Source organism: Rhodotorula paludigena (assembly GCF_050403205.1).
Source record: "Rhodotorula paludigena JCM10292 DNA, Rt_paludigena_JCM10292v1_ctg20, whole genome shotgun sequence".
Classification (NCBI taxonomy): domain Eukaryota; kingdom Fungi; phylum Basidiomycota; class Microbotryomycetes; order Sporidiobolales; family Sporidiobolaceae; genus Rhodotorula; species Rhodotorula paludigena.
The window spans coordinates 27528-49880 of NW_027481438.1; the positions used below are offsets into that span (position 1 = coordinate 27528).

Below are 22353 nucleotides of genomic sequence, written 5' to 3' on the forward strand. Positions count from 1 at the left end.
GGCAGAGCGAAATGCCGCCCAAGCACGCCTACAACCACGCAGCCCGCAAGCGCACAGCGACGCTCCCGGCAAAGCTCCGCGACGAGCTCGAGCAGCTCGGCCACCTCGAACCGAAATCCACCAAGTCGCGCCTCGGCCGCAAGGACCGCAGGAAGGCCGAGCGCGGCCAGGCCAAGCAGAACCGCGCCAACCACCAGCAGCAGCAGCGCAAGCGCCCCGCCGCACAAGATGCTGCCGTCGAGCCGCAGCCGGCGCCGCCAAAGCGCGAGGCGGTGCAGTCACCTCGTCCCACCAAGCGCGCCCGCGAAGAGCCCGCAGACGAGGCCCAGCCGCCGCAGAAGAAGAAGCAGACGGCGCTCGAGAAGCTCGTCAGCAAGCAGGAGCGCGGCAAGGGGCCCGACCCGGCCTCGCGCCGCTCCAAGCTCGACAACGACGAGGACCGCGAGATTGCCTGGCTCGAGGCAAAGCTCGGGATGCAGGGCAAGCTCACCAACATGGAGCGGAAACGGGCACGCGGCGAGTTTGCCGACGAGGGTCTCGAGGGTGTGTCGCTTCCGCTCTTTCCGCTCTCGCGTCTGCGGCATTGACACTCTGTCGCAGAGCTCTTTGACGGACTCGACGATCTCGAGGGAGCTGCTTTCGGCACATCAAAGAAGGTAAGAGCTTCCTGCGCACGAACCGCCTTCGAGGAAGATGCTCATCGACGTCCGTTTGCAGGACTACGCCCGCATGCTCGCCGAAACCGGTGACCTCGACGACCTTCCTTCCGACTTTGACCCTGCCGAGTTCATGGGAGGTGCCGACGACTCCGAGGACGAGTTTGCTGGTCTCGGCGGCGACGATGCGTCCGGCGACGATGCGTACGGCTCGTACGGTGTGTCAGACGACGAGCTGCGCAACCCGAGTGACGACGACGATCACGAGGAGATGGGCGAGCTGGGAAGTGATGAGTCGGACGGCGACGAGGAGATGCTGAGGGAATCGGACTTCGACGGTGTGGACGAGGAGAGCGACGAGGAGGATGGAGTCGACCTGGACGAAGACGAGGCCGCTCCCGCTGCGCCGGCTCCTGCGCCTACAGCAGCACCCGCTGCAGTAACAGCGGCACCGACGACCGGTCGTTACGTCCCGCCGCACCTGCGCAAAGCAGCCGAAGCGGCGGCCGCCGCTGCTGCGCCGGCGCCCACCTCGGCACCTTCGCTCGACGCGCCGCCTGAAGACCCGCGCCTGCGGCGCCAGCTGCAAGGCCACCTCAACAAGCTCTCGTCTGCCAACATCGGCGCCATCCTCGACGCGCTTCTCGCGCTGTACCGCTCGAACCCGCGCGCCGTCGTCTCGACGACGCTCACGTCGCTGCTCCTCGGCACCGTCTCGGACCGCGACAACCTCGGCGACCAGCTCGTTGTCACGTACGCGGCGCTCGTCGCCGCCCTGTTCCGCACTGTCGGCATCGAGTTCCCCGCGGGCGTTCTCGCGCGCGCGATCGAGCTGTTCGACTCTGCACTGTCGAAGCACGCCGACACGGCGCACGCGGCGCAGACTCCGCGAGACGGCGTTGTGACCGAGGAAGAAGGGTTCGAAGGGCGCCCGGGCAGCAAGGAGTGCCTCAACCTCGTCTCGCTCGTCTCGGAGCTGTACAACTTTGGCGTCGTTCACTGCGGTCTGGTGTACGACCTCGTCCGGCTTTTCATCGAGGGCGGGTTGGGCGAGCTCGAGGTCGAGCTGCTGAGCCGGATTGTCAAGCGTGCGTGTTCTGCATGGTTCATGCTTTGCGGCATTCGCAGTTCTGACCCGAGTTTCCCGAGCAGGCTGCGGGCAGCAACTCCGCTCGGACGACCCTTCGGCGCTCAAGGACATCATCTCGCTCGTCAAGCAGAAGATGCACGGCGTCGACCCCGCCTCGATGAAGTACGCCAGCCGTCCTCTTCCGTCCTCTCCGCTCCTCCTGCTGACGAGCGCACCGGATCGTCCAGCTCCCGCACGCGCTTCATGATTGAGCAGCTCACGAACCTCAAAAACAACAAGCTCAAGCAGCCTGGCGCGGACGGCGCGGTCGACCACTACTCGGGCCTGAAGAAGTACCTCAGCGGGCTCAACAAGAAGCGCGCGAGCGGTCCGTCTCATCTCACTCACACAAAAAGGCTGCCTTGCGCGCAGAGCTGACGCATGAGATTTCCCGACTATCGCAGGTGCCGCCCCAGACCCCCTCCGCGTCTCGCTCTCCGAGCTCCGCGCTTCGTCGACCCGCGGCAAGTGGTGGCTCGTCGGCGCCGCCTGGGCGGGCGACCCGCTTGCCGAACTCGACGGCGGCGAGGCTTCGTCGTCGGTACCGGCAAAGGCGCTGCAGAGCAAGGAGGCGCAGGGCGACAAGGAGCTCGCGCGGCTGGCGAGGGCGCAGGGGATGAATACGGACGTCCGCAAGGGCGTCTTCAACGTGCTCATGAGCAGCGAGGTGCGTCTTCAGATCTCGACACCCGTTGTCGGCAAGAGAGGGCTGACTTTATGGAATGACAGGACTATGTCGACGCTTGCGAGCGCCTCCTTCAGCTCGGCTTGTCCGACGTGCAGCAGCGCGAGATTGCTCGTGTACTGTTGCAGTGCTGCGGTAATGTAAGTGGTTCGCTCTTTGCCGTGAGGAACACTCCGCTGACTCGTAGACTGTCTCTCCAGGAAAAGGCCTACAACCCCTACTACACACTCATCGCCCAGCGCCTCTGCACTAAGTCGCACTCGTTCCAGATCACGCTGCAGTACCTCCTGTGGGACTTCTTCCGCGATCTTGGCGAGTCAAACGTCGGCGGCGAGGAGTTTGCCAAGTCGCTCGACGGCGACGCGTCGGGCAACAACGTTGCACCGAGGAGGATCGCCAACTTGGCTAAGTTTTACGCGTGGTGCTTGGCAAAAGAGGCGCTGTCGCTCACGGTGCTCAAGGTGCTTTTCTCCTCCCCATCATTCTGATGCGCTCGCTCACCATCCATCGGTCACGCAGCCCATCCCATTCTCGACGACCCTCCCCTCGACCCTCTCCTTCCTCCAGCAACTCCTCGTCTCCCTCGTCCTCGCGACGCAGACGCCCTCACCCGCCTTTGCGCTCCCCGCCTCCGACTCGACGCGCAAAGACCGCCCAGCGCTTGAGCGCGTCCTGATCAAGTCTGCCGCGCACGCCCGGCTGCAGAAGGGCCTCGGGTATTACTTCGAGGCGCACGGCAAGGAGTGCGTCGCGTGGGCGGGCAAGAAGCTCGGCGAGAGGGAGAAGGGCGTCGTCAAGTGGGGCGTCAAGGTCGCGCTCGAGACGCTCAGTGTGAGCGGGATCGTCACCGATTTCTGAGGCGGTTCTCAGTGTACCACACCTCTCGCTTCTGTAAAGCTTGCGGCGTTCGGGTTGTTGTCTCTCCTGCAACGTGGTCGTACGCGTCCGAAGAGATGGGAATGCGAAGTGTCCGTTGGCGTTGCAGAGTGCCGGCAAACGAGCGACGAAGGCCACCGAGTGGCTGAGAACAATAACGAGTGATGACAAAAGGGGCTCGTGCACGAGTAGCGGATTACGATGGAGAAGGGCGAAGACCAAGCCAAGACCAGGACGGGACTGGGGGGTATCGGGGTGCGAGTAAGCTTGCAAAGTCCAACGTTCCGGCTGTGATGACGCAAGGCGCTTAGGCGAAGACGGCGATGGCGCCGGCGACAGCGACGAGCGACGCGCCGACCGTGGCAAAGAGGCGCGGGGCGCCGCTGCCGTTGTCCGTCGACGCCGCGGCGGCGTTGTTGTTGCTGGCCGGGGTGGTCGACGCAGCCGAAGACGACGAGAGCGACGACGTCATGGTGATGGTCGACATGGACGCGGTCGAGCTGATCGTCGAGGTCGCGTTGGTCGACGACGAGGCCGACGACGAGACGCTGCTGCTGTCCGACGAGGCGGAGCCGCTCGAAGCGGCGGACGAAGCCGAGCCAGTCGAAACGGCGGACGAAGCTGAGGAAGCGGAAGAAGAAGCAGGGGAGGAGGGGGCAGAAGAGGGAACGCTTGAGGTTGTGCGACTTGAAGAGGACGAAGCAGCAGCAGTCTCCGACGTACCAGCCGACGCAGACGCGCCCGACGAAGCACCCGACGACGCCTGTGCCGACGACGCCGACGTCTGAGCGGCCGACGAGGAAGCCTGGGTGGTCGTACTGGACGCAATCGAACCGGTCAGTCAGAAACCTTTCGACAAGAGACACGCGGCGGGACTCACGGAGCGGCGACGGCAGCGTTGCCGCCGACAGTCGCGACGGCCTGGCAGTTGCTGGACTTGCCAGCGGCGTGCGCAGTAGGAGCGGCGCCCTGCTCCTGGTGGTAGGTCGAGAGCTGGCCGTTGACCTCGTAGATGCCAGGCGGGCTGCAGGATGGAGGAAGTCAGATGCTCATCAAGAGAAGTCATACGGCTGGGAACTAGCGCACTGCTCAGTCGAGTCGCCCTCGCACGAGTCGAAGCCGGAGTCGTAGTTGCCCGGCTCGTTCCAGTGGCAGCCCTGGATGTCGTAGATCTGCAGGCATGGCAAGCGTACAGTCAATACGCGGAAATCGACCGACACACGCTCGAAACGCACGTGCTGGCACCAGAGCCATGCGTCGCTGGCGTCGTGGCAGATGCGGAAGCCTGCGTGACAAAGCGAGTCAGGACCGCTTCGACGCGAACATGGTGATCTAGACGCACAGTACTCGGTGTCCGAGATGAATGAAGTCCACTCGTGGATCTGCTCGCCGTTGGCGAAGACGAGAGAGCCTAGAAAAGGCGAGGGAGAGTCAGCGACCGCCGGATATCCCGAAAATACGTCTTTCGCAGAGCAAGTAACGCAGCGAGCAGGAACGCACCGATAGGGTTACCGAGACCGGTGGCGCCGTGCGGGTCAAGCTCGCCACCCTCGTCACCCGCCTGGATGTTCATCTTCGTGAAGTCACCCGTGCCGGTGACCTGGGTGTAGTGCGGCGTCTTGAGGTAGTGCGCCTGTTCCGCATCGGAAGCACAATAGCGGGAGTGTCGAGGGGAGACGAGCACGACGGAATTAGTCAGTGAATCCGAGAGAAGGAGCGGATCATGCGGTCACGCACTGAGTGGATGGTACCGTCGGGGATGAGACGAGCACCGTGGCCCTTTGCCGTGCACCATGCGACCTCGTGCTCTTCGGTACTGCCGATCGTACCCGCCGAACCACCCTTGGCCTCGGGCGGCGCCCACAGGCAGAAGTCCTGCGGAATTCCCACTGGGTCAATGTTCCGCTCAGAGGCGAGCGTTCAGCGAATGCAAGCTCACGGTGACGCTGTTGACGTGCGCGGTCTGGCACCTGTAATCGTGAACGAAGGGTACGTGCGTCAGCACACGACCCTCTTCGAGACCGGAGTCTCCGGGGTGGAGAGGAAGGAAGCGCACATGGACGACTGACTGTCGGTTGTGCCACAGTCATTGTACTGCGTCGTGCAGAAGCTGGTCAGTAGCCGTCGCAGGCGGGGGTCACGACCGGAAACGCGGCTCGATCAATTGAAGGCGCTCGCTCGCTCAACCGCGTTGCGGAAGACTCACGCCCGACTGTCCCTCCTCGCTCGTGTGAGGGAGGTTGCCACTGTGTGGCCATCGTCAGCATCGTGTGCTGTGCTCGGAGACTGGTCGCTGGGGCGTACAGAGAGTAATGGGTGTAGGCGGCCGACGCGATCGGGAGGAGCGGCAGTGCCGCAAGGATGGGGAGCATGGCGGGCTGTGGTCGAAGCGGGCGGAACGAGAGACGAGCGGCGAGAAGGACGCGACGGAAGGAGTGCGAGCAAGCAGGGGAGGACCAAACGAGCTGGAGAGAGAGGAGCAGGAGGTTGATTGAGTTGCAGAAAGCGCAACCCGCGCGCTCCGTCCTCGCAGCGTGAGTCCAACTTTAGCCTCGACGCGTTCCAGATCACTGGCCGCCCGAAAGTACGGTAAACAACGCCCTTGTGGCATCCACAGCGTATCACAACCACGGACCACCGCGACCAAAGCACCAGAAGAGCGAGAGAGGGAGCGTCAAGGCGAAAAGAGGCGGTCTTGCAAGCGTTCTTCCGCAGGGCGACAGCGTTCATTAGTTCAGGAATACATCTCAGCAGACTCGCAGCAGAAGCAGACAGTTTGGCGCTGTGGTCGACGGAGGATGTCTCGGAAAAGGCGAGGAGGAACTTCTCGCGGCGAGCGCGGCGACGAGGAAAGCGGCTCGAGCCCACAACTCGCACGCCGAAGATGCACCGCTCGCGCCACGCCCTGCGCACCTGCTCTCGTGCCTTCTCGACCGGCCAGGCGGCGCCCGCGCCCGCAGGTGCGAGCTACCAGGCGCCGCTCAAGCCGGGGCAGCTGGCCGCGTTCGACCACGCCCTCGCCTACATCCAGCAGGACCGCGAGGCCAAGCTCGCGAGCCTCGAGCAGCTCAAAAAGGACGGCGCGGACCAGGCGACGCTCGAAAAGGTCGAGGTCGAGGCATGGAGCAACGACCCCGAAGTGCGATGGAGGGCCAAGAACGGCCAGGGTGCGTACACTCTGCCGGCTGTCTGCTGCATTAGCAGCTGCCATGAGTGGCCTCGGGCCTCGGCTCCGCTGTTCGCGCGCGGCGGTGACGTGCCGAGCTGGATGGCAGCCGCGAGCAAGCGATGAGGAGGATGCAGCAGCACCGTCGCGCACGACTGGGTGCACGAGCTGTACTGACGCTTTCTTACTCGCAGCTGACTACTCCCAGCCGGTCTACCGCCATCTTGCGGAGCGGGCATGGCGGAAAGAGGGCGACTTGGCCATTCTCGTACGCTTGTTTCTGCTTGTCGCTCCTGACAAACATGCTGACAGCGTGACTCCACCTGCAGATGCAGCGCGTGACCCAGATGCACGTCACGCCGGATCTGCTCGCCGAGATAGTGCCGGCAGCAGATGTGCGGCTGCAGGTGGCCGGCGAGACGATCGAGCCGGGCGTCTTCACGCTGCCAGCCCAGACACGGCAGGGCTTCGAGGTGTCGGCCCAGGTGTACCATGCCGAGGAGCGGTTGTACACCCTTCTCGTCGTCGACCCCGACGTGCCCGACGAGTTCAACCAGACTTTCCAGACTTTCTCCCACCTCCTCACGTACGTGCACTGTCTCGGCACAGACATCAGGAAGAATGTCTCACGCTCTTCCTTCGTACAGCCCGAACATCCCGCTTTCCGCCACGTCCCCCGCCACTCTCCCGATTTCTTCCCTCCCTGCGACTCACGCCTACGTCCCCCCTCACCCGCAGCGGGGCACGCCGTACCACCGCTACACGACGCTCCTCCTCGAGCAGTCGTCCCCGCTCACGCTCGAGGGCGACGCCGCGCCCGCGCGCGAGCGCTTCAACGTCCGCGAGTTTGTCGCGCAGCACGGCCTGACGCCGCGGGGCGTGAGCTTCTTCCGCCAGAAGTGGGACGCCGAAGTGAGCGACATCTGGCGCGAGCTCTACAGTGCGTCTAATCGTCTCAGCTTGAACTTCACGCGAAGAGTAGTAACTCACCTCGCTGAGCCTGCAGACACCCCTGAGCCGCGCTACGGTCGCCCGCCCAAGATCGACACGTACCTCGGTCGCCCGCCGAAGTACGAGGTTGTCTGAGCCACTTCTCCTTGATGATCTCGCTGGCGCTTTGCAACTCGCATCTCTCGCAGTCCTCCTATCCAGCCTCGGGAAGCAAAGCACGACAACGATGAGCTGACGTTACAGGATCGAGAGGATGTACGAGCGAGCGAGCTAGAGCAACTACTTTTTGTCCTTGATCTGGAGATTGAGCTGGTCGCCGGAGTCGAGATTGAGCGCCGCGAGCGTGATCGTGTTGGCGAGAATGCGGTCGTTGTACGTGTAGCGCTGCTTGCCGACAGGGACGCCGACCATGGCCTGTGATGCGTGCGCAAAAGGTCAGCGTGTGCGCGAAGATCAAGGAGGCAGAGCAAGGGCAAGGCACGCACAGCGATGCGGTCTCGAATCGTACCGACAAGCAGCGTGAGCGGGACCTCGAGCTCCACCTGCTGGCCTTTGCAGCCCCACGCGGGCTTGCTCGGGTACTCGGGCAGCTGCACGCGAATCTTGACCGGGTCCGGGTGGCTCGCGAGCCACTCCTCCTCGGGGTAGACGTGCCCCTCGGCGTGCCGCGCGCGCTTCGTCGACGGCTGCTCGGACGACAAGTCGTCCTCGGCCGAGCGCGTGACACCCGCTGTCGCAGCAGGCTGCGAGGTCGAGAGCGAGCTGGGCCCGGGCCCGGGGACCGCCTCGCCGGGGGTGCCGACGTTCGGGCGGGCGGGAAGGCCCGGAGGAAGGTTCATCGGCGGTGCAGGCGAGGCAGAGGCGCCTTCCGCCGCTGCAGGCGCGCCGGGCGTACCGGGTGCTGGCGAGTTGACGAAGCCTGGCGGAAGGCCGTGCGACGTGAATTTCTGCGACGTCGTGCGCTCGACCGTGACCTGGTGCGGCTGCGGACCGGCAGAGATGGTCGCGCCGCTCGAGAGCGTGGTCGGCTCGATCTGCGGTGCAGGCGCGCCCTGCGCCGGGACCTGCGGGCCGATGTTGCTCTCCTCGGTCGGCAGCAGACCATGGGAGCGATGCAGCGCCGCAATCTGCTCGTCGAGGTTGGCCGCCTGCTGGTACTGCATCGTGATTGTCTCCTTCGACGCGGCGTGACCGTCCCACACGTTCTTCTCGCGAGCGCGCGACTTGGCCGCCTGCTCGGCCTGACGCTGCCGCTCCGCCTCGCCGATGTCGCCACCAAAAATGTCGGGGCGGTGAGCCGCGATGGCGCGAATCGATGCCGAGACGTCGGTGCCGCCCGGCATGACCGCGGACGCCGCGCGGTTGAGGTCGGCCTGCTTCTTCTCCTCCTTCCACCGCGGGTCGAGGAACTCGTAGCGGACGTGCTTGCTGAACTCCTCGACCGGAACCTGCTGACCTTGGAACGTCGTGTACGCCTGGTTCGGCTTGTTCTTTTTCGCTGCGTGACGAAAGGTGAAACGTCAATACTGACAGCAGTGTACTCGAGCGTGCAGGACAGTACGCACAGCGGACGTAGTCCTTGCGGATCTTGACAGGCGCAGCGGAGTCGGTCGTCTGAATCTCGACGACGTCCTCGCGCTTTTGCTCGATGACGGGCTCCGTTCCTCCGGGTGCAGCCGCTGCCTCATCCTCGTCGTCCATCTCCATCTCCTCCTCTTCGTCGACGCCGTTGACACCGTCGGGTCCTTCGCCGCCCTCCGCACCGACCATGATCATGCTGGCCATCTTCTTCTGCGCAATCGACATGTTCTCCACCTCGGAGAGGCTCATGGGCGGCGGGAGCTCGGCAATGCCCGCCTCGTCGTTCTCGGTGAACTCGATCGTCGACGCGACCTGGAAGTCGTGCCAGTCGATCTCGGCAAAGGCGATCCGCTCCGCCTCCGCCTTGTCCTCCTCCTCTTGCCGCCGGGTAGACTCCCACTTCTCCCACTCGACGCGCAGCCGCACGTCCTTGAGCACCTCGCGCCGTCCTGTAGAGGGACGATCCGCGGTTGAATCGAGCGGGCCGCCTGCACGACGCTCAATTCGTGCGATGAGCTCCTTCGACGGGACGAGGATCTTGGTGTACTGCTCGACAAGTCTATACACAGGCAGAGTTAGCCCTAATTTGCCGCATACAGACGCGTAAAAAGCAGCGCACCGGTTGAAGTAGCCGAAGAGAGAATGCGAGGGGCGGAGGAAGTCGAACTGGTAGTTGCGCGACTCGCGCGCCGCAAGGTCGGACGCGAACTTGCGGCCCGATCGGGCCGTGAACAATGCAGTCAAACGGAGAATGTCGCTGCGGGAACGAGCAGGGTCAGCTAAACATGCGGAAGTCATCGGCGAGCCGGCAGGGGCGTACAGGTCAACAGCGTTGATCTTCGGCGGGTCCTGCACGAGGAACTCGAGTGCAGGAGGCTCTGCAGGCCTGCCATCGTCCTCGTCCTTCTTGTCCTGCGCCGCGTCCGGCTTGTCCTCCGCCTTCTGCTCCGGCTGCTCGCCTGCCTTGAAAGCGGCGAGGCGGTCGGCGTAGTAGGCGTGATAGGGATCGGCCGGGTTGAAGAAGGCAAAGCGCTTGTCTGTCTTCTCGCGCTCGCGGAACTTGTCCTCGAGCATGGCCGGGTTGGTCGCCTTGGCGACGAACGCGGCCGTCTTGTCGACGATGGCCTTGATCGCCGGCGGCGGCAGGATGATGGTGCCCTCGGGCACGGGAGTTGCCGTCATCTTTGCTCGCCCAGTCGGTGCACCCGGTTCTGCGTGATGCGACGAGGAGGAGTCCGGTAGAGGAAGGACGCGAGGTGGCGCCGAAGCGAGCGGCAGGCGCGGGCTGGTGATGTGCAGCGCCTTCTCAGCTGTGCAGGGCTCGGCAGGGCACTCGTGTGCGGTCTAGCGCGAGTCGAGCAAGCGGGGTGAGCGAGAGCCACAATCAGGGGGAGGCGAGCGGCGAAGACAAACGGCACCTCGCACGCTCGAGCAGCTCGTCCGTCAGGTGCAGTCATAGGTTGGGACTCAACAGCGAGCGTGCCCGCCCAAGTCATCGACTTTGTCTATGGTGACAGCTCGAAGACCTTTCAATATATTGAGGCGAATACCGCTGAGCAAATGTATTGGATGTATTCGACTGCGACCTGGGAGTGTGGCCCCGTGCCTATCTCCCTCGATGCTGCGGAAACAATACGCTTTGTCGCACCCGCTTCCATTGCTACCTACCGTCAAGTTGCCCACACGCAGATTGCGAACCACTTGTGCTCGTCTCGGGACGAGGCCGAGCAATCGGGCGCGAAGCCTTTTCGTGAACCCCGAAAAGCTCTAGCGTGATCTACGCCCCGCTGCATGGCCTGCTGTCAGTTTGGGGTGGGTCGTGTGAGTGGGCCTCGGGTACTGTGTGCATCGCGTTCCGTCGCAGGAGGCGAAGGTGCCGCACAGCACGGCTCGCAGCTGACTCCAGCCTTCTCGAACGCTGCTGTGCGGGTCCGTGCAGCATCGAGATACACCGGGAAGCAGCGGGGGATGCTGCAAGGGACGCGGCGAATAAGGTCTTGTGCGTGAAACACATCCGCCCTTTGTTCTCGAGGTCCGGGGTTGCTTCCGACTGATCCGGCCCCGCCCCTGGCCCTAGATCAGCATCCGCAGGGTGGATGCAGCTTCTCTCGCCACCGTTCACTGCTGTACGAACCGCTGTTGCTCCTGCGTGAAGCGCAGTGACCGCTGTCCTCCTCGCGCGACCTTCCCAAACCGCTAGAAGCGCCGCGAGAACGCTGCCGCCTTCGCCGACGGCATTGTCATTGGCTTCGCCCAGGTTGACATGGGTGCATGCGGGTCGACAGAGGCGGCTGGGGCGGACGGGACGACCGCAGAGGCTGTGCAGCGGTCCAAGGTCATCGACCGCATGTTGCGGGAGGACGAGCAGCGAGCGGCCAAGGAGGTCAAGGTGCGTCACCATGACTGCTTCCGATGGAACCGAGAATGACGTTGACCTGTCGCTCACACACGCAGATGCTGCTACTTGGTGCGCTGAGCCGGCTTTCGCGACGTGCTTTGGCTGATCATGGCTGGCTCAACCTGCAGGTCCCGGTGCCAGCGGCAAATCGACCATACTCGTACGTCTACATGCCTCCTTCTCATCAGCGGACGGAACTGACGAGCCTGTACCACGTGCAGAAGCAGATGAAGGTGCATTTTCTTTGTTCGTGCCCTGTTGAAGGCAATTTCGCTAAACTAGCTCGCACAACCGACAGCTCATCCACCTCTCCGGCTTTACGCCGACAGAGATCGAGTCGTACCGGCAGCAGATCTTTGTCAATGTGCGAGAAGGGATGCGAATGTGCTTCATGATCCTGGAGGACGAAGGAGCGGAACTGCAGGACCCCTCGTTGATCGTGCGTCATAGCACACGCTTATGAAGGTCAGGCGACATCCACTGACACCAAACACACAGGACTACCGCGAGCCGATCGAATCCGCCTATGACTTGCGCGACTCGGAGCCGTTTCCTGTCAAATTACTACAGCCGCTCAAGGCGCTGTGGGCGGACAAGGGCATGCAGAAGGTCGCGGCGGTGGCCTCCGAGGCTGAGCTGCCGGAAAAGTGCGTTTGCTTCCCCACGAGTGTGGCCTCTTGGCTCTGTCTGACTCCCCTTCCTCCGCAGCATCCCCTAGTGAGCTGCTCCCCCGTTGCCTGTAGCCTCTGGTCCTCCGCTTACTCGGGCGACGGGAACAGCTTCTTCGCGCAGCTCGACCGGCTGTTCGACCCTGCCTACGTTCCGACAGAACAGGACATTCTGCGGTGTCGACAGAAGACGACTGGCATCACAGAGACGATCTTCTCGGAACGTGGGCTGCAGTATCGGTGAGCTCTCAAGACTTGTGCGAGCATTTGTGTTGTGCTGATCGGGTCGTCGCACCAGAATATTTGACGTCGGCGGGCAGCGGAGCGAGCGGAAGAAGTGGTGCGTTGCGTTTCGGCCCTACACGCTCGCCGGCCCACTGATGTTGGCCTTTTCGGCAGGATTCACTGCTTTGAGAGCGTCACGGCCATCATCTTCCTTGCGTCGCTAGCAGGCTACGACGTGCGCCGCCCGCTTCTTTTCTGCTCGTCATCTTCACCGCTGACATTTACCCACGGTCGTCTGTCAAACGGAACAGCAAGTCCTCATTGAAGATCGCGACTCGAACCAGATGCAAGAAGCCCTCATGCTCTTCGACTCGATCTGCAACTCGCAGTGGTTCGTCAACACGTCGATGATTCTCTTCCTCAACAAGGTGCGCCTTGCTTGCTTCTCCCCACACCGAACATTCGATTGACTTAGTCTGCGCGACAGGTCGACGTCTTCAGAGAGCGCATCTTTGTCTCGCACGTCAAGGCACACTTCCCGGACTACATCGGTTCGTCTCGCTTTTGCTCCGATGCATCGCACAGCCTCCGACTTGCTGACGCCCTCCTTCTACGCCGCGCGAGCAGGGCCTGAGCTCGACGCGCAAGCCGCACAAGAGTTCTTCAAGTCTCGCTTCACGCGGCTGAACCGCTCGGCGCGGAAGGAGATCTGTCCGTCCTCCTCTCCTCTGCCGCTCACCCTCTGGCGCGCCGAGCTGACCGTGCGAAATCCGCAGATACCCACTACACGACGGCAATCGATACCAGCCTCGTCAAGGTGGTCATGACGAGCGTGTACGACATCATCCTGAACCGGTACGTCCCTCTCCCCCTCGCTCTCCTCGTTCGGGGCTGACCGAAGCCCCGCCTTCTCATCAATACAGGAACCTGCAAGACTTCATCCTGTAAAAAGCGCACTAGAAAAAGAAAATCCGCGCCTGTTGTGCATTTCGTCGGCCTTCTCCCGCTTCCGCGCCTCTCAGTGTACAGCTCCTCCCAGTCTCTTTCCTGTTGTCTCTCTGGTAGAGCTCTCCCCTCCCTCGCATGTCCTGCCTTCCGAAAAATGGCGCCTCGTAAAGTCATCACACACGCGCTTCTATCTCTGCCCTCGTCCAGGCAGCACGACTCTACGGGATATTCGCCCCGCCACCCTGCGCCCCAGCCCGCGCCAGCCCCTCGGCACTGTCCGTGCCGCCTTGCGCGGGCGAGGGCGAGGAAGGCGGTGCGCTGGGCCGCTTAGTTAGCACCTGGTCGATGATGCCTTGCTCGATGGCCTGAGTGGGGACGAGGTAGTGGTCGCGGTCGAGCATGCGTGCTGCGTGATGCCCGTCGAGCGAGCGTGTGAGTGCAGAAGCCCGGGTGATCGCTCGATGGAGCCGGAGAAGGAAGAGCGCAGCGCAAGCGAGCGGACGACGCACCGAATCGCTCGCGTGTCGTTTCGCGCTCTTCGTGCGGGAGCTTGCAATGGTCGGCATCTGCGTCGAAGCCACCGAACAACAATACCTCAGCCTGGAACCGGATGCATCGGCAAGATCTGGGTGAAGAAGCCGTGTCGCGCTGACGCACAGAGGTCAAACATCTTCTCCCGTATCCGGAGGATCTCGTTCGCCTGCAAAGATGCAATGTCAGTCGGCGCTCGAACTCAAGTCGACACTGCGCCCATGATGAGTTGCACACGCACCACAATCGAGATGTCGGATGCCTGCCCGCCCGCGCCGCCGGACGGTTCTGCGCGCGACAGAAAATGCTCAGCTCGCCCTCTCGCTGAGGCAACGGGGCAACGGATACGCACGGTGGATCATGACAGAGGAATGTGCCAGCGCGCTGCGATGACCCGGCTCGCCTGCGTCAAGTTGTCAAGCGTCAAGCATGAGTACGAGCGTCTGAGCGGACCGGACTCAAGAGCGAGCGACGACGCACCGCCGGCGAGAATGAGGGACGCCATTGAGCTTGCCTGGCCGACGACGATGGTGTGCACGGGGCAGTGCACGAATTGCATCTGCGCAAGCCGCAACCAACTTCAGCTCGCTGTATCCGTAGCGAGATACCCAAGTTCTGGAAGAGCCGAGCGAGCGCACGCACCGTGTCGTAGATGGCCATACCCGCCGTGACGCTTCCACCGGGCGAGTTGATGTAGAGCGAGATGGGCGCGGACGACTCGGCTTCGAGGAAGAGGAGCTGCGCAACGACGACCGACGAGAGGGCGTCTTCGATCTGCAGTGGAGGGATCTCACACTGAATCAGCGTATGTTCAAGTACAAGCAGAACGCGCGCGACCATCCCGCTGGGAAGGAAGTGACGCAGAGCATGCGAGATTCGGACGCACAGGTCCGTTGAGGAAGACGATCCGTTCCTGCAGCAACCGCGAGTACACTGGGCGAACACACCCGCACTGTCAGCACGAAGGTCTATTCGTACCGCTCGAGCAGATCCTAGACGCGCAACGCACCGTCCGACACTCGTTCCCCTCGTGGCTGCACCACCACCCAGCGGAACAGTCGAGTTAGCTCTCGTTCCTGCGACTCAAGGGTAGGAGGATCCAGCGCACCTCCCTCGTGACGACATAGGGGATGAGTGCCCGCCTTGCGCCCGAGCTCGAGAGCTGTCGCGCGAGCGGCCGAGCCGAGAGACGGGGCGGTGGGGCGGCGAGGTGAGCGAGCGGAGGAGCGCGCGTGAGGGGCGCGGCGGGGCGCGAGAGGAGCGGCGAGAAGATTCGGAGAGAGCTCGGGCGGGTCAGCAGCGCCATTCGGCAGCAGGGGAGAGACGCGGGAGAGCGGCGCTCCTCGAGCTCCTCCGGCGCCCGGGCCCGGCCTCCCGCACTCCTACGTTCCCGTCACCGCACCTCCTTCCGACGTCGCTGGCTCGGGAGCTCTGACAGCTCGAAGAGAAGTTGCCGTTTGGTGACACACGTATGGCTTCGTCTTCCGCGCTCCCCGCCGCTTTGCCGGCTCGAACCGTCAACACCCTCAGCCGTCCGACCGAAGATGCCCGCGTCGAGCCCGCAACAGCGATTGAGCAGGTCCGCGCCACTCTTGCTGGAACGCTGTTCCCGCTGGAGCGCGAACGTCGCGCAATCGCTTCCGGACGTAGCTCGGCGTCGGCCGTTTCACCTCGCACGCCCACGAGCCAGAACGTGTCGGGCGCTTTGTTTCCGCCCCTGGGTTCGGGCTCCGCCGACGAAGAGACGCTGCCTCTCCTATTCTCCCACTTGGATCGGCATCTAGACGCTCTCGCCGCTGGCTCGGTCCCGCTCATTGAGCTCGTCGGGCACCCATACACACTCACCCGCCGTGCAGCGTGGTTCAACTACAGTCGGGAGGACCACGATCTGGACAAGAAGCTCGCCGAGTTCCTCTCGCCCGCGCTCGACGACACACTGACAAGCCTTCGCACTCACGCGAGCGAGACCTGGCAGCTCAATCACGATCTACCATATGCGAGCGCCGAGGGCGTCAAGTTAGCACGACCCAAGGCGATGGCGCCCTATTCCCTCTCGGCGCGCAGCGCCGCGGATTCTGGTACGAGATCAAGGCGGCGAACGAGAAGGAGCTGCGCGAGCTGCGCACGGCGCTCGTCGCGCTCTCCGAGCCACCGCAGTTCGTTGTGCGCGAGGGGAAGGGCCACAGCGTCGTCTACGTTCTCAAGGAGGACGGCAGCGATCGGCCGCCAACCAAGACCGAGAAGCTCCTCCTGCAGGTACTCTCACCGTTACTTCGCTTCATTCCGCTCTCCGCTGACTGCTACGTACTCGTGACACAGCTGCACTCGATCCTTGGCAGCAAGAAGGCACGGCTGCACGCGAATAGCGAGCCATCACGCTACACCTCGCTTGCCGTCGTTGGCGAGTCGGCGTTCTTTCTCGTCTTCGGCACCTTCACTCGCCACGACCCGAAGCGCCACAACCTGCGCGCAACTCCCATCTACCCTTTAAACACCCCTAATCCTGCTTCGCCAACGGCAACGACTCTCCGGCGCGCCAGCGTGGCGGCCGCGCTGGCCGCGCTGCCGGACAACCCGCTCGGCCTGCCGTACGACGACGACGACGACTTTGCTCCTGGAGAACCGAGGGCATTGAGCCATTCGTCAAGCCTCGCAGGTAGCGAAAGGGACGACAGGAGCGGGGGTGACTCGAGCCGCGATGAGGAAGGCAGTGCGGGCAGGGGCACGGGTGGCGCTGATGGTTCCACTGGCGGCGGAGGCAGCGGGGCGACCGGTGGCACTGGTGAAGACTCGTTCCGTAAGCGGGCCGGGGATCAGAGCGGGAGCGAGGCCTCGAAGAAGCCTTGTGGTGAGCCACAGGATGAATCGGTGCGTCGGGCTACCTCGTCTGCGGACGCGACCTTCGGAGTGCTAAGTCTGCTCTCTTGTCCACAGTACACGGTTGCGTGGCAGCTCTGTACAGGCTCATACCGCAGCCCGGTCATGGAAATGATCATCATCCCTATCGTGCGTACCTTTCCAGTCTGAAGCCCCTTCGCTGGCGGTTGCCTACCTCCCTGGACCCCATTGCAGACTCCGACCACGCCGCCATCTGGCTCCGTCTCGGCATTTGGCCTATCAACTCCCGCACCGCCTGCAGCGCTGATGTCTCGGCTCCCCGCCAAGCTCACCCTTTCCATCATGTCTTTCAACGAAGACATCTTTGTCTGCTCGACTCCTTCGTTGCCGTTTGTCTTCAAGCTTGTGGATGCATGTGGCGGCGACCAGGTGGCGGAGCTGAGCCACGAGGGCCGCATGTACGAGGAGCTTGCACGCGCAGGCGGCGCCGACCTCACCGTCAGATATCATGGCACCGTGCGCTCGCCGCAGGGCTACAACGGGATCCTACTCGAAAAAGGTACGCCGTGTTCAGCGTGGAAAGATGTCAGCCGGTTCGTCTTCCTCTCTCCTGATCTCCCGCCGGAGATGCGTTGACATTTCTTCCCTTGTACAGCGATGAGGCTCTGTCGTTGATTGTTCGGCTTCACCGACTTGGGTTCGTGCATGGCGATTTGCGGCCGCCCAATTTTGTCTGGACCGAGCGCGGGCTCCGGTTCATCGATTTGGGCCGATCCTCGAAGGCGTCGAAGGAGGAGCAGCAAGCCGAGCTGCACGAGTTCGGCGTCAATTGCCCAACACAAGCTGGCTGTGGCTCTGTCCTGCTATGAATATCTTGCATTACCCATCAGTCCGTCCGTTGTGCCCTTACGAGCTCTCTCACAGCGCTTCGTCTGCAGCATATCTTCAGCCTGGCAACCAGGAGTCGCTCACTCGGCCTCGAACGGTTAGGAGCTTAGTAAGAGTCAGGCATCCAGCAGTCGCGTACGGCGCAGGTCACGCCGAAAGCGCGGAAACCTATGCAATGCATGGAACGAGGAGGTACGAGCGATGAGGAACACGGAGAAAGAAGGCCATGGAAGGGAAGCGACCGGGGAAGCCGAAGAGATGGCGGGGGCAAGTGGGAATGAGTGATTGCTGCTTGCCGAAGGAGCGGGACGACGGCGACTTGCGGACTGGTGATAGGATGGCTATGTGGGCATCGCCGATTTGCCTCAAAAGCGCGAGTACGACCCGATCGTCATCCAGTTGCTCCGCCCGTCCGAGTCCTGCAGGGCCCAGTGCATGTCAGTGATTCACCCCGACGAGCAAGCAACCCGAGCAGCACTCGGCACGCACCTTCATCTCGTTGTCCGTCTTCTTGGCGTAAAGCGACGCGATGGCCGGGCTCTGCTGCTTCTTCTGCTCCGCAAGCTTGGCCGCGAGCGTCGCCGACAGCTGCGGGACCGATGCGCCAGCCTTGACGGCGGGCGCGGCCGCCTTGGCCTGCGCATGCGCCGCCGCAGCCTTTGCGTCGTCCTTGCGCGCCTTCTTGCCCCCAGCCGCGCGCCCCGCCTCGTCGTCGTCGCGCTCTGCGCCCGCCGCCTTGCGCTTGGCCGCCTTGAGCGCCTTCTTCTCCTCCTTTTCGCGCACCTTCTTGGCCTCCCACCGCTCGCGCACGCGCTCGGCCTCTTCGCCCTTGGGGTTGAGCACGACCCACTCCTCGGGCTCTGCACTCGCGGCGCCATCGACGGGGCACACGCGCTCGTCGCTCAGTTCGCCGCCCGCGTCGCCGTCGCCCGCGAGGCCCTTTTTGTCGGCGCCGCGGCGCATCTCGCGCAAAGCGGCGTCGCTCACGACGCAGCCGCACGGGCGGCGGTAGACGAATTTCGTCGCGCCGTTCATCTCGCGGAGCGAGATGGGGCAGACAAACTGGGCGGGCGGGGCGCGGTCGGCGCCCATGCCGGCGCCGTGTGCTGCGGCGGGGGCGGGTTCAGCTGACGAGGACGAGGCGGACGCGGAGGGCGAGAGGGCCGGGTTGGGCGTGAGGCGGAGGGTGACTACGTCCTTTAGGGAGCGGATGTGGCCCGCGACGAGCTGGCCGTCGCTCCCGAAGGGCGAGTGCGGGTCGGCGGCCGTCGGCGGGTTGAGGAGGTGCGCGATGAGGGCCTCTTTATTGTAGAGCCGGCCGAGCGGGCATGAGACGATAGGCTCGCGGAGTGGTTGCTGCGAGCGCGGGCGGACATACAGGGTTTCACGGTCAGTCTGTGAGCGAGACAGAGGGAGAGGAGCGGGAGAGTTGGCACACCTTGGAGAGGGCGCAGAAGGCCCAGAGCTGGCGTACGCGGTCTGCGTCGTCCTCGCGGGTGCGCTTCTGCTTTGTGCGCACGAGCTCGCCGCGCTTTGGGATCGAGCCGCCGTCGTTGCCCATGACTGCGAGGGGGCGAGAGGGGCGGTTCGAGGGAGGCGGGACGGTGGAGTGGGTAGCTGTGGCTGGAGAGAAGAGCGGTGCAGCACTCGTGGGTGCTCTCGTGAGCTCGTCGAGAGAAGCGAGAGGACGACGAGGGAAGCGGTGGCGGTGAGAGCAGGAGAGGGGGAGAGCACGCGATCGACACTTGTCTCGCAGTGAGGCGGGAAGAGGCACGGGCAGTGCAGTCAAGCAGTCACAGTACTGTCACTCGCACCCTAGGACTCACCCGCTCGAGTGTGCGCGCTTTCGTGCCTCTGCCTCGTTCAACCTGCGCTCGCCTCGCTTTCGGCGCATGCACTCATCCCGCCCGCGCACGCTCACGCTCACGCACACACGCTCTGCCGCGTGAAGCCCCGAGCACCCCGATCCCCGCCGCATGCCCGCCCCGCGCGCTGCCCCCTCTGCAGCAGCCCGCAAGTCGCTCGTCCCCGACCCCGACCTCTACGGCTCCGCCTCGGACGACGACGACCGCGCCCGTGCTCCGCCCAGACCTGCTCCAGCCGCACCGCGCGCAAAGCAGCAGCAGCACAGCACCCTCACCCGCCGCGGGTCGAGGGGCCCGCAGCCCGTCCGCGGTTCCGTCACGGCCGACAACGGCCGCAGGCGCAGCTCGCGCCTCAGCGCAGAGTCCGCAGAGCACCTCGCAGACGACCAGAGCCGCGCCGCAGAGCCCGCCCAGCCCCGGAAAGGCGCCGCGGCGAGGGCGGGCAGCAGCACGAGCAAGGCACGCGATCCGGCCGACGCCGCCGACGCCGCAGAGCGCGCGTCCGCGTCCAGGAGCGCCAAGGTGGCGACTGCAGCCAAGGGCAAGAAGCGCGCGGCGCCTGCGCGCGACGACGATGACCGCGCAGACGACGCGCCCGCTTCCGACGGCGACGACGGCCGCACCTCGGCTCGCGGCGCGCGCAGCGGGCCAAAGCGCCCGCGCACGGGTGCAGTGGCAGGACAGGACGATGTAGGCGCGGCGCCAACTACGGCGAGCCAGGGTGCAGCGCCGCCCGCACGACGGGGCTTTGTTGTTTGTCCTGCTCTCTTTCGCGCTTCGGCACGCGAAAAGCGCGTCGTGCTGATGCTTTCCTATGCCTGGGACACAGCCTCGAGCGGTTGCCGACCTCGCAACACGCGTCAACAAGCCCCCGCCGCAGTACTCGACTGTCCTCGTCGACCCCGAGGCAGACGACGCCGACCCGTTCCCCTTTACGACTAATCCGCCGACGCCGCATGCCAAGGGCCAGGCAAAACGTGCTGCGTCGGCGAGCAAGCCGAATCCGCACGGCGCAAAGGTGCGTGGCGTCGGACATGCGCTTGCGCGGGATCTCTGCTCGGCTCGACTGGACGCTGATCTCGCTTCGAGTCACCCGGTTGTACAGGCACCTCGGATAGCGCACCACGAGTCCTCCGTGCCGCACGCCTCGACCTCGTCCTCCCGCCAGACGCCCCCTCACGCGTCCACCTCGTCCACGCACGCCCCGCTCCACCCGCACGAGACGCCCGTGCAGGTCAAGAACATTGCCTTCCGCGCGGGCGCCGGGCCAGGGACGCCCGGGACGGCGGGGCGCGGCGCGGGCGCGGCGGGCGGGAAGAGCGTGAGGAGGAGTAGCGCGAGGGGGAGCGCGGGGAGGGGGAGCAGTATCGGCGGTGGGTTCGAGGGTGCGCTTCGTCTCCTTCTCGGGCTGCGCTTCTCTGCATTCCCTTTCGAGTGCATAGCTGATGCGTGGTCACGCGGCACGCCCACAGCGGTCCCGCACCCGCAAGTCGCCGACGACAAGCTGTACCGCTCGACCGACGCCGCCGACCCGCTCGCCAAGCGCCTCCGCAGCCTCGTGAGCTGGGCCGCGCAGCGCACGCGCGACCGCGTCCGCCAGCTCGCCGAACCAGAGAGCCCCGCCGAGCGCGCCGCGAGGGACGTCGTCGATGCGTTTGTCGACGACGTGTGCCGCCTGAGGGTCGATACGAGCGTGCCGTTCTCGGTGCGTCCATAGCGCGCGTCGAGTGCCTTTCGCGCCTCGGCTTCGACGAGCTTCCTCGCGGGCGGATCACGCTGATGAGGATCTTGCTGTTGCATCGCGCAGGAACCGAGTCGGTCGCAGGACCCGGACGCGCTCCCGCCGCATCCGCAGAACGAGTCGAACGCGCGGCGGATGCAAGAGCTGGAAGAGAGCTACGCAGCGTGCGTCTGCGCGTATTTCCCTCCTCCTGTCCCGCTGGCGCCATCCCTCTCGCTGCCGGTCAGACTGACGATGGAACCGTGCGAGACACAGCATTGCCAGCGAGCAGACCCTGCGGCAATCCCTCGACCCGATCTACCAAGCCTTCTTTGACCGGCGCGCGGCCGCACACGAGTCGCTCGCCTCGTCCTCCTCCTCATCGACCCTCGGACCCCTCCTCCCCGCGCCCGCCTCGGCGCGCGCAAACCCGTCCGCCTACGCCGCGACGCTCGACCTCGGCCTCGTCGAGTCCGCACCGACGACGCTCGACGACGTGCGCGCGCTCGGCCGGAGACTCGTCAGCGGCGAGGGCGTCGTCGTGCCTGACGCGGCGGCGGCGGCGGCAAAGGCGCGGCGGAAGAGCAGCAAGGGGAAGGGCAAGGCGGGCGCGGGGATGGAGGAAGAGGCGGGGCTGGGAGAGGGCGGCGAGAGGCAGCGAGAGCTGCAGCGGCGGATTGCAGAGGCACAAATCGACGTGCGTCTCCCTCTCCCTGTGTTCCGACCTGCCACTCTCTGTCGTGCTGACCTGACCTGCTGTCCGCGACTGTTAGACGGCCGCACTACACCACCTCACGCACCGCCTCTCGTCCTTTGCGCGCGTCGCCCGCTCCTACATCGCCCACCGCAGCGCCGACACGCACGCAGCCCTCGCCGCGCACTCGTCCGCGCCCGCCGCACCGGCGGCGGGCGAGGGCGCCGACGAGGGGGCGGGCGCAGGGCTCGCGCACGCGCTGCGGGGCGCGGCGGCCGGCGCGGAGCGAGAAGCGCAGGGACTCGATCCGCGCGAGTTGCTGCGCGCAATTGCCGGCGCAGACGCCACGCGGTAGTCTCTGGGCGACGAGTGAGAGACGTGCTTGTTCTCCTGTGCACCTGCTCGATGTGATGTTGGAACCCCCCTTTTTTCTCTCCTTCTCTCGTCTCTCGATACCCATACGCGTATCTGTTGCGCTTTACTTCCTCCTCTTACCCTACCCTTCGACTTTCCGTGATCCCCCCTTTCTCCCCC

At 64.6% G+C, this 22353-nt stretch overlaps 9 protein-coding genes across 9 annotated transcripts; 5 read left to right on the forward strand and 4 right to left on the reverse strand.

Moving 5' to 3' along the window:
- Positions 1–11: 11 nt before the first annotated feature.
- On the forward strand, positions 12–3328 carry SGD1 (Sgd1p; the record flags this gene model as incomplete). Its single annotated transcript, XM_076648947.1, has 9 exons — positions 12–543; positions 601–656; positions 718–1744; positions 1809–1908; positions 1974–2113; positions 2190–2452; positions 2515–2610; positions 2671–2931; positions 2990–3328. 9 exons carry the CDS (start codon positions 12–14, stop codon positions 3326–3328), a joined length of 2814 nt encoding a protein of 937 aa, XP_076505401.1.
- Positions 3329–3653: 325 nt separating this feature from the next.
- JCM10292_003663 (uncharacterized protein) lies at positions 3654–5718 on the reverse strand (the record flags this gene model as incomplete). Its single annotated transcript, XM_076648948.1, has 12 exons — positions 3654–3967; positions 4070–4164; positions 4227–4370; positions 4433–4518; positions 4582–4631; positions 4689–4757; positions 4847–4979; positions 5084–5221; positions 5286–5316; positions 5403–5440; positions 5553–5592; positions 5651–5718. The coding sequence occupies 12 exons, from the start codon at positions 5716–5718 to the stop codon at positions 3654–3656; spliced, it is 1206 nt and encodes a 401-aa protein (XP_076505402.1).
- A 512-nt stretch (positions 5719–6230) lies between these two features.
- Positions 6231–7598, forward strand: MRPL35 (mitochondrial 54S ribosomal protein mL38 MRPL35; the record flags this gene model as incomplete). The annotated part of the gene is made up of 5 exons (XM_076648949.1): positions 6231–6513; positions 6707–6780; positions 6842–7098; positions 7160–7452; positions 7519–7598. The coding sequence occupies 5 exons, from the start codon at positions 6231–6233 to the stop codon at positions 7596–7598; spliced, it is 987 nt and encodes a 328-aa protein (XP_076505403.1).
- Positions 7599–7742: 144 nt separating this feature from the next.
- JCM10292_003665 (uncharacterized protein) lies at positions 7743–10226 on the reverse strand (the record flags this gene model as incomplete). The annotated part of the gene is made up of 5 exons (XM_076648950.1): positions 7743–7877; positions 7949–8961; positions 9029–9603; positions 9664–9801; positions 9865–10226. 5 exons carry the CDS (start codon positions 10224–10226, stop codon positions 7743–7745), a joined length of 2223 nt encoding a protein of 740 aa, XP_076505404.1.
- A 1081-nt stretch (positions 10227–11307) lies between these two features.
- On the forward strand, positions 11308–13283 carry JCM10292_003666 (guanine nucleotide-binding protein subunit alpha; the record flags this gene model as incomplete). Its single annotated transcript, XM_076648951.1, has 15 exons — positions 11308–11433; positions 11499–11511; positions 11571–11602; positions 11664–11675; positions 11741–11881; positions 11941–12089; positions 12151–12159; positions 12222–12350; positions 12409–12450; positions 12510–12570; positions 12647–12763; positions 12823–12886; positions 12963–13046; positions 13112–13190; positions 13259–13283. 15 exons carry the CDS (start codon positions 11308–11310, stop codon positions 13281–13283), a joined length of 1083 nt encoding a protein of 360 aa, XP_076505405.1.
- Positions 13284–13501: 218 nt separating this feature from the next.
- JCM10292_003667 (ATP-dependent Clp protease proteolytic subunit) lies at positions 13502–15120 on the reverse strand (the record flags this gene model as incomplete). The annotated part of the gene is made up of 10 exons (XM_076648952.1): positions 13502–13689; positions 13793–13849; positions 13941–13983; positions 14056–14102; positions 14167–14217; positions 14295–14373; positions 14457–14588; positions 14701–14747; positions 14824–14848; positions 14923–15120. The coding sequence occupies 10 exons, from the start codon at positions 15118–15120 to the stop codon at positions 13502–13504; spliced, it is 867 nt and encodes a 288-aa protein (XP_076505406.1).
- A 165-nt stretch (positions 15121–15285) lies between these two features.
- Positions 15286–17288, forward strand: JCM10292_003668 (uncharacterized protein; the record flags this gene model as incomplete). Its single annotated transcript, XM_076648953.1, has 5 exons — positions 15286–15825; positions 15879–16070; positions 16134–16682; positions 16749–16820; positions 16887–17288. The coding sequence occupies 5 exons, from the start codon at positions 15286–15288 to the stop codon at positions 17286–17288; spliced, it is 1755 nt and encodes a 584-aa protein (XP_076505407.1).
- A 617-nt stretch (positions 17289–17905) lies between these two features.
- Positions 17906–19101, reverse strand: JCM10292_003669 (uncharacterized protein; the record flags this gene model as incomplete). Its single annotated transcript, XM_076648954.1, has 3 exons — positions 17906–17959; positions 18030–18896; positions 18979–19101. The coding sequence occupies 3 exons, from the start codon at positions 19099–19101 to the stop codon at positions 17906–17908; spliced, it is 1044 nt and encodes a 347-aa protein (XP_076505408.1).
- A 415-nt stretch (positions 19102–19516) lies between these two features.
- Positions 19517–22174, forward strand: JCM10292_003670 (uncharacterized protein; the record flags this gene model as incomplete). The annotated part of the gene is made up of 7 exons (XM_076648955.1): positions 19517–20158; positions 20235–20423; positions 20511–20790; positions 20878–21110; positions 21213–21310; positions 21402–21822; positions 21899–22174. The coding sequence occupies 7 exons, from the start codon at positions 19517–19519 to the stop codon at positions 22172–22174; spliced, it is 2139 nt and encodes a 712-aa protein (XP_076505409.1).
- Between the last annotated feature and the right edge of the window lie 179 nt (positions 22175–22353).